This window comes from Carica papaya, chromosome 7 (genome assembly GCF_054855325.1).
Source record: "Carica papaya isolate Zhongbai chromosome 7, ASM5485532v1, whole genome shotgun sequence".
NCBI lineage: Eukaryota > Viridiplantae > Streptophyta > Magnoliopsida > Brassicales > Caricaceae > Carica > Carica papaya.
Window position 1 is genome coordinate 26,594,833 of NC_142315.1, and position 9,695 is coordinate 26,604,527.

Here is a 9,695-nt window from a genome sequence, read left to right on the forward strand (position 1 = left end):
TCTTCTATTTAATCATTCTTTTGTTAGAATTTATTTCTAAATATAATCGTTTATGATATACAAGTGATCATCCATAAATTACCAATTTTTGTTTGCTAAACATAGCATATATACTTCATTTAATTGATCCAATCAAATTAACTATAAACCATTTTAATCAATAATATTAATCTGAATATCTCTCCAAAAAGAACATCCAATTTCCACTTCATTGCGCTGCAGGCTATACAGATTATTGACAATTCAATCACTTTTTTTTTCCAGTTAAAATCGAGAATATCTCGACCAACGGAAAGAATATGAATAAAATCTCATCCGATCTAATATATCTTACAAGTCAAACCAAGATGCATCGATCAGAAATGTATTTTTTCTATTTAGAACTTCAAAAGTATACCTTTTAGAGCACAATTAGGCGTCAAATGGAAAAATAATAATAATGATGATAAAAAGCTTCTTGTTGGCATCTGTCATCACTGTTTAACCAGAAACCTTTGACCCAGGTTCTTCCTAACACAGCAAATTTCTGGTCCATCCTTTAGCCTTATGGCCGAGCTAGAAGATAAACTTTGCCAGCAACAAAACACCTCAATGCAATTTAATTGCAGGGAATTTTATGCTCTGGTTTAATTCTTGCTATAATATAGCGCCCCAACGAAAACAATCCAGTCTTCGTGACACTGGTTGATCTCCTGGCAACAATTTCTGTTGTAGTTGTAGCATTCTTCGACAAGAGATTGCTCGAACTCCAGGCAAGCCAATCCTCGCAATTCCCAACTTGCAGTAACATTGAGGGATTCTTTGCAATATCATACCTGTGTTGCTTCTCCAAGGCGTGCTCGAATGGACTCAATATTTGACATTTTATTGATACTGCAAGAAATAAGTCATTCAAAATCTCAGAGGAAAAGGTTTATATGGTTTTTTAATGTTATAATAAAGATGGTGGAAATCTAGTATACATATTTGTAGAAGCATTCTAATAAGTATGAACTACAACCGAGGCTCACCATATGAGCAAATCGCCACTAGATGCCAACTTTTCTGAAATCCATTCAGGAAAAAGTTTTACCAGCAAAGTCAGCTGCTCTTCAACCTCTCCTGCGAATGCAAATACAAAGAAATTAGCTTATTACGATCAAAGTATTACAATGAGAATGAGAGCGAGAGGAGATATTGAGGCTTACTTCGATCAACAATATGACAATCGCCAGCAATTATCTTGTGTATGAGCTCCTCTTTCGTGAGTTTTAAATACCCTCGTGATTGGTACAAAAATTGAATCGCATTAAATAGCTTAGGAAGGCAGGCAGTGATCCTCTTCGTTTGTGAGATTGCAGGATCCCGCTCCTCCATCACCTTCTTCTCTTTCTCTCTTATCTGATTAGAGAAAAAAAAACAAGAGATTATTAGCTCTTCATATCTAACATAAGAGAAGCTTTAGAAGCATCAAATGCATAAATTTTAGTTAATACTGTGGGTACATGACTGGTGGCTTGCTCTCTCAACAAGTGAGTACTAAGCTGCCATGCATTGTGTGGATTGAGTCATGAAATTATGAACTAAAACAAATGCGAGTACCAAAAACTCAGGATGGGCTTACCAATTGCAGAAGACTCTCAGGAAGAACATTAGGAATATCATCATCAGATAGTGCACCTTCCGTCGTATTTTGTTGATCATCAGCCCTCCCATTTACTACGACATCCTCAACATTCTCATTATCTGCAGGACTCTCAAATTTCAGTGACCTGGCACGAGATATTCGAACTAACTTGTTTGGTTTGCTGGTTGAAACATCATCTGGGCTCATACAACATCTCTTTGGCAGCTGCAATGCTGGTGTGGCAGCCATCAACCTTGCTGGAGTTGAAGCAAGTTTTGCAGGAGTAGACTGGACAGCAGCAATTTTTCTGGGACAACTATCCATGTTTTCCATGGTTTCAATCTCTTTTGAAGTGCAATTAAATAAAGATTTCCTGGTGCTGGTTGGCTTTAAGGACAATTTGATCGGGGACAAAGTAGAAACAGAAGAAGCTTCCTCATTGGACAAAATATTGTTATGGCATGCATCTGGAACTTGAAGATTTGAAGCTTGAAAAGGAACCCTTACTGAATTTTGTTCAGTTCTTTCTGTTTCACTGCTCACAACATTGTCGGAAGAAGATTGAGATGCCGCAACAGGTTGCTGTTCTTTTACCATGTCAATTGATGGCTCTACTATGAACGACAAGGTGGATTGCTCTGGGTGTGTCTCCTCGCAAAAATCATCACCTTCAACACCAAAAGTCGATGACTCACTCTGGGAGGACAAGGAGGAAGCATTCACAAATTTTGCACGTAGACCTCCCCTTGAATGTTTAAATGGTTCCAGGAGGGTTTGCCTGCTCTTTGAAGAGTTAAATGGCTCTGGCAGCATTTCCTCTGGAACTTCATCACCCTAAATGTGGGAAACACCGTTAGCATATTATGACACTTTTTAACTTTTGAAAACTAATATAAACAATATTTCCTACATTGCATAAATATGAGAAAATGGCACCTGGAAGCTTAGTGCTTGACGCACTAGAACAACAAAATATTACCAACATATATATAGCCAAGCATCATGTACTACTACAACTTCTTAAAATTCAACTTCGATAAATCAATTACTCTTCCAATATTAGCATCAATCCTTTTTACTGCTTTTATTTCCTATCAAATCTTACTAACTAGCAATTCAAGGCATACAAAATGTATAAAGAATCATAACTCTCAGTTAAAGCCATAATAAACTAAAGTTACAATCACGAAGTCGGTATAGAGATTTTTAAACCTAAACATGAATATGGGTCGACAATATAGCCTACAAAAAACAAAAGATTTAGCTGTGGCTCTGAATTTTAGCATCAAGAATTGCTGATAAACAATAAGAATTAATGGATTACTGATCAAGAAAATATTAGGGTTCCCTTCAAGACATCCAAAAAAAAGAAGAAAAAAGGTGTGTATACCTTACGATGCTCTTCATGGAAGTCTGCTAGTCGTGCTCGGAATATCTTTCTCAAGCTCAAGTATTTACTTTCTGATTTCAAGTTCTCATCATATTCAATTGCAGCAACATTCAATGTAACATGAAGATCTGGCATCATACAACTGGTCCTCTCATCAAACCTTAGTAGTCTCTTGATCTCTATGGCCTCGGGCAAAATATACTTAAGCTGAGCCAAATGTGCATGAGTAAAACTCCTAAACACATTATAACAGAAATAAGTCATAAATTCACCAGAACTAGAATTTAGCTCCTATAGGGCCACTAATTGATGAATGAGGTTCCCGTTTGGTTGATAAGAAAATTAAAGAAACATGGATGAAGCTCTACTTGTTATAGAATGATTTTCATGTATGCGGTGAAAAACATAAAATAAACACAATATAATAGCATTTTCAAACCAAATTGCATTGGACCAGAGAATACCCATTTCATAAACTCATGAATGTATTTGACCTAAAAACCAAATAGACCATTTAACTCCCAAGTTTTACATCAAATTAGAGAAAATAATCAAAAGCCCCTACTTCTAATTCATTAGGGGCTTGCTTAAATGTTGACATATAAAACAATCATTTTTGTAAGAATCGTAAAGCAAACCACAATCAATAAGAAAATTTCAACTACCACTCAGTTAAACACTGGATTTTGGGAGAAATGTTTGTAAAAGTTGACATGGATCTCCTCAATTTTAATAGCCGGATCGCAGTATCTAGTCCATCAAACAACTCAGCCAGCATCTCATACCTGCAAAACACATGCAATCAACAAACCAACACTAGAATAGAGCAAAATCCAACATTTATTCACTACTCAAAAGACAAAAGTAGAAGAAACCCCAAGAATTTGACCTTTGAGGCAGCTTGATGGAACCTTGGGCCTTGGAGAGCGAGGAATCACGAGACCATGACAAGATCTGCTTCCTGGCTGACTTGATTGGCTCATCCGGGTGCTGAGGCCGGGTTTGATCCGATCTCAGGACTTCTTCCAAAGAAAGAGCAGCTCCACGGTTTTGGGAGCGACGAGTATGATTTTCTGGGGGCTTCTCTGGTGTTTTTGAGGTAAATGGCGAAATAGGGTTTGCGGGCGGAGGCTTTGAGCTTGAGTCCATGTTAAAGAGAACGAGGTAGACAAGAAGATTAGTGAGTTTTGACAGGAAATGGAAGAGCTGATTAGGGTTTCGGTTCAGAAACAATAGCAAGCAGAGTACAGTAAAAGTATATCAGGCATTTAGGGGTTTTTGAATGAGAGAACTCGGCTGCAGCTTGAGGGCATAGTTTCCTTTTCGGATTTCCCGCCAAATTGAGCCGTTGCTATCCCTTTAGCTTGGTCTTGTAAGGCGTGACACCCGGACTATTAAAATACAAAAAATTAAAACATGGCCACTTGGCATGTATCACTTGTTGTTTTATTATTATTATTGTATTATTACATTTGAATTTTATTTCATATATTTATAACTAGTTTTAGGACCTTTATTTTATTTTTTAATAACATAAAAATAATAGTTAAATATACATAATGTAATGATCAATTGATTATTATATAATAATATGAACATATTAACTAATTTCATTTGTGAAATTCAAAAAATAATTAAGATTTTTAATTAAAACAAATAAATTTCTGCATAACAAAAAATATAAATGGTGTTGTTTGAGATTATCATCCAACGGGCTTGCATGCACCACCCATAATTAATAAAAAATTATCTAAAATTAAGCTTATTATTTGATGAATGAATTATGAATTAAAGTTAATTTTTAATTCAAAAAATTTAAATTTAGTTATTACTGTACTAATAAGTCTAACATAATTACCATTTTATGTTTTATTCTAAAAAATTATTACCATTTTGATGAAATAAATGCGGATAAATAAATAAATTTTCTTAATTAATATATTCATAATAAATTAATATTTGATTTTGTTTTTCAAAAAAAGACATATTTTCCTGACTCGTCCTTTTTTTATATAGCACTAATTAACGGCATATGACGTTAGGCAATCGGTTTGATTATTAATCGGTGCCACGTCAAATTAGTACCTGCACATGGCATTTCTAATCTTATCCCTTTGTTTGGATCATGGTGAGTGGTACAAATTTAATGTATAGTATTTCACGAGCGTAAGAAAATCGTGTTTATTTCAACTTCTAATGATAACAAATGGTATTTGAATGATAAATTTTTGGATGAATTTTTAAACCAACGAATTGGTGGTATCTGACCGGCATAATATTTATTTTCCATTATATCTCATCTCATTAAATTAATTTCATATTTATTATGACAACTAAAAACCCTAATTTCTCTTCTTCCTCACTCAAGCCGCATGCACGTAGGATGGGTCTTCTTCTTCTCTGACCGATTTTTTTCTTGTTCTTATTCTCTGATTGCTTCCAAACATTAGTTCATTGATTCGACTTCTTATTTGTGTTCTTCACCTTCTCAATTAATAAGTATTTTTGTATTTTTTTCTTTGATTTTTTCAGCATCAATTTTTTTTTTCTTTGATTTGCATGTATTTCTTTCTGTAATAGCCTATATCTGTGAGTGAGGATGAGATGAATGGTAGAGTTTGATGGAGTGAAATTATAATCTTTACTTGAAGAAATATGAGCAAAGACAAGTATTATGACTCTTTGTCCTTGTCTGTACTTGCAGCAAATTAGTTATAATGTTTACACCTTATTGATATGATGTTTGGAAAGATTTTTTTTTATTGCATTGGTTTTTGTAGGGGCATTCTTCACTTGTTTTTGTTTGATTTTTAGGATTCTTGTTTCTTGTATATTTTGAGTAAATCAATTGGTCTAAGAACAATGTAATAATGTTGAGGCCTCTCTTTATATAGCTCTTCCTAGACCCGATAGTTCTCTATTGCAACAAGGAAAACCAAATCTCTTGCTCCAGCTAGTCCCTCTGAGCCTCTGAGGTCTTTTTATAGAGATTCGAGAACCTAATATCTTGTTGATAATTCCAGTACTGAAACTCTATCCTCACTAGATCAAAAATCGCCCTCTATTTCTTCTTCCCATGCCACATTTTTAACTAACGAGCTTCTATTTTGTTTTTGCTTGCTGATTTTCAAGTATCAAAATGGTGGATTCAGTTTTAAACGCTCTATCCAAGAAAAGAAATAGAAAATCACATAAGAAAAATAGGGTTTGGCTCTTTTGCTTGTAAATTATGGTTCCATAAGATAAATGCAGCAACTGATATCAAGTCTTGCAATACCACAACTTTTTTACATACCTAACAAATTTCTTTAGTTGGATTGATGTACATTTCTAATAGATTTCTTTGGTTGGATTGATGTACAATTTTAATAAACGCATTATCCTGGGACAATTACACGTGATAATTCAAGTAGTTAGACAAGCTCACTGCAACTACTTTGGCAGTGAAATTGCTTGGCAGCTTGTGTATTAAATTATGTTTTTGCTCTTGGACTCTCTGATATTTTACTTGAAGGTGATCTAGCAAGCTAAACACATCTTTAGATTAGTAAGCCTTAGCTTCACCAAAATGAAGTGGAGGTTGGGATGCGCTTTTGTCAAAACTAATATCTTTTAACCAGAATTAAAAAAGTGCATCCTAAACTTTATAAAAACTAGTAAAAATTTTTATCATCCTATTTAGTCAAGTATGGATTTTCAAATGAATTTTACTTATATTGTCTTATTTTATTTTATATGGACTTTCGCGCAGAAAGAATGTATTGCCAAAAATCAGAATTGTTGGCAGAACAGTTTGCCAAAAACAAAGCAGAAATTTTTTTGATAATGCTAAAAAATGATTTCCCGTTTACCAAAAATAAAATTTATCGTTGCGTTCATTTTGTATCACTAACATGAAATTGTTAGTTAAATCCCAACATATCTATCCCCCTTTTTCTTTCTCTTTTCAACTTTGAGTTTCTCCACATCTCAAAAGAAGTAATTGATTTTGGTTCTTCCATATGCTATTACAGTAGGTATGTGACTATTTTTCTTTTCTTTTCAAATTTATCATTGTTTTATTTTGTTCAATTGAGATATAATTATTCTTTGAATCCTAACGTATCTATCTCCATTTTTCCCTTTCTTTTTTCCACTGGTTCTTGCATATGTTATTACTGCATGTACATATTCTTACATATGTTATTGTCTTTCTTATTTTTGTTGTGTCATTAAGATAAAATTATTTGTGAGCACTAACTTATTAATCTTTCTTTTTCTCTGTCTCATTTCCACTACAATATCATTAATTTCGAGTTTCTCCATGTCTTTAGAATAGTCTTTGATTTGGTTCTTTCATATGCTCTTGCCATATATTCGTGAATTCTTTTCTTTTCTTTTCTTTTTAAACTTATCAGTCTTTTTTTAATTTGTATTACTGAGATGAAATTGTTCATTGAATACTGATGTATCTATCTTCCTTTTTTCTTTTTTCTCTTCTCCACTCTGATGTCTTCAGCTTCGAGTCTTCACATACTTTAATAACAGTTTCTCATTTGGTTCTTTCTTATGCATCATTGAGATGGAATTGTTTCTTGAGTATCTGTCTCCCTTGCTCATATTTCTTCAAGTACTTATCTTTGAGCTTCGTTTCAAAGTTTCACAACCTAATTGGAATAATACATTTTAGACCCATCAAATTTGATGACATTTAGAATGTAGTGGTTAATTTCATTTTGAATTCTTGGTGAAATCATTTTTTTTATATATATTTTAATAGAATGATCATCCATGCTGGATGAAGTAAGTACAAAATTTCTGAATATATTTTACAAAAATGCTTGATTTGTTTCAATCTTAGCTTAAGCTTTTTCATGTTATACATACACCTTAGGAAGACCCAACACCTATTTATATAATTTCTTTGCGAATGTTTTTATTTTATCCGCTGGTGGGATCAGCATTGAACCTTCATAAACTCTTGGTTGAGAGTAGAAAAACTAAATCTCTAGTTCTATATCCATAGAAAAGCAATTAAATTTGAGGTAGGATTACTGTCCTCTTAAAATGTTGAGGGATCATATGGGTAGCAAATATCATAGTGCCTCTTATTATTTTTAATGTGGGCAGTTTATAATTGTTTACCAATGACCTTAATTTTTAAAACTTGTGCCAAAAATTAAGGTAGGCTTCTAAGTAGCTTATATAAATTTTATTTCTTTTTTTTCCTTGTTGAGGTTCAGTTAGTTAGTGGAGGGTATAACATTTCATCAAAATTTTGTATCAAGCATTGATTCTTTATTTAAAAAAAAAAATTGAGTTGATGTTTTAGGACTTTTAGATTAGCTATGTTAGTTAATTGTGAACTCTGTTTGCATACCATATTTGTTGATTTAATGTAGGAATCTATTTTAACTTGAGATAGAATGATGCTGACCTCATTGGGTTTGGATGATTGAGATTTGATGTTGTTTTTATAGAATTTTTATAATCATCACTTGTTGTTTTGTAGAATTACTTAGTTGTGAATTTGTAGAATTTGTTAGAGAATTTGTAGAATTTAGATGGAATGGTTAGATATGTTTGCTAATGCTTCTTATAAAAAAGAAAAAGAAATACGATGATCCGTTATAGGCAAATTACTTTCGTTTCTTGGAGGCAAATTACATTCATACTGCTCTCATATTTGGATTAACTAAAAGTAGATCACAACTTTTGAAGATGAAATATAATATATATTTTTAATCTATTCTCCTGTACACCCTCTAAGGCAAAATGCCTCCAAGACATCACAAAATTTTCCATAGAAAATGATATTTGTGACTGGAAGAAAGAATAAATGTTAAATGCTATTAGAGAACTTTGTTAACATAGAATGAAGTTAAATAAATATTACCAGAAATTTATTCCCCAAACAGGCAAAGTTGTGTGTTGATTAAAATGTATACTATGACTTGCTTTGATTTGAAATAATCAAACTCATTGTTTCTTTTTGTTTCAGACATTTGGTATCGTTTCTGTTCACACATTAGATAAGAAATATGGATATTTTGAAACGTGTAGTTATTTTTTTATGTCAGTTTATCATACTTCATGGGCTAGTAGTTCATAAAAGGTGCGATATAAATTTTAAGCTTACTCATGAACTACGACTAGAGGGACAGAAAACTCGAGATAACTTATGAAAAATTTATTATCAAGTGATTTTTGTCGTCATATAATTAGGATGAGAGCTTCGCCTTTTATGAATTTATGTCGTTTACTAGTTATAGATGGTGGACTTAGGCATACCGTTCGTGCAACTGCAGAATAACAAGTATTTAAAACACTTTACTTATTAGGACACAATGAGAGAAATCGAGTCATATCTTGAATTTTTCGACAATCCGGAAAGACGACAAGTCATCATTTTCACAATGTGCTACAATGTATAGTACATGTGACCGATAAATTCATTAATCAGCCAAAAGGATCACACGTGCCTCTGAAAATAACCAACAATCTCAGATTCTTTCCATTTTTTAAGGTATATCTATAAGTTATATACGTTTAATTAATTATTTTAACACGAGTGCATGTTTAATTAATTAGTTAATAATTAATTTCAGGATTGTATTTGTGCGATTGACGGAACACATGTACGTGTTAAAGTGTCTAAAAAGGATGCTCCATGGTTTCGCGGGAGAAAAGATTTCCCCACCCAAAACCTGTTAGCAGCTT

General features: G+C 32.9%; 1 protein-coding gene and 1 non-coding gene across 3 annotated transcripts; one reads left to right on the forward strand and one right to left on the reverse strand.

The window, feature by feature from the left end:
* Positions 1 to 348: 348 nt before the first annotated feature.
* Positions 349 to 4,341, reverse strand: LOC110826396 (CDT1-like protein a, chloroplastic). 2 transcript variants are annotated; one of them, XM_022057033.2, is made up of 7 exons: positions 3,886 to 4,340; positions 3,662 to 3,781; positions 2,997 to 3,231; positions 1,604 to 2,440; positions 1,188 to 1,380; positions 1,011 to 1,101; positions 349 to 873 (listed from the first exon to the last, which is right to left on the reverse strand). In XM_022057033.2, exons 1-7 carry the CDS (start codon positions 4,143 to 4,145, stop codon positions 810 to 812), a joined length of 1,800 nt encoding a protein of 599 aa, XP_021912725.2. In that variant the 5' UTR covers positions 4,146 to 4,340; the 3' UTR covers positions 349 to 809. The 2 variants fall into 2 exon arrangements, with proteins under 2 accessions (XP_021912725.2, XP_088063302.1); XM_088207176.1 differs by lacking the exon at positions 3,662 to 3,781 and having other exon boundaries at positions 3,886 to 4,341.
* Positions 4,342 to 6,411: 2,070 nt separating this feature from the next.
* On the forward strand, positions 6,412 to 6,534 carry LOC148253103 (small nucleolar RNA snoR77). Its single transcript, XR_015813771.1, has one exon. It is a non-coding gene; the product is annotated as a small nucleolar RNA snoR77 (small nucleolar RNA).
* Positions 6,535 to 9,695: the final 3,161 nt, after the last annotated feature.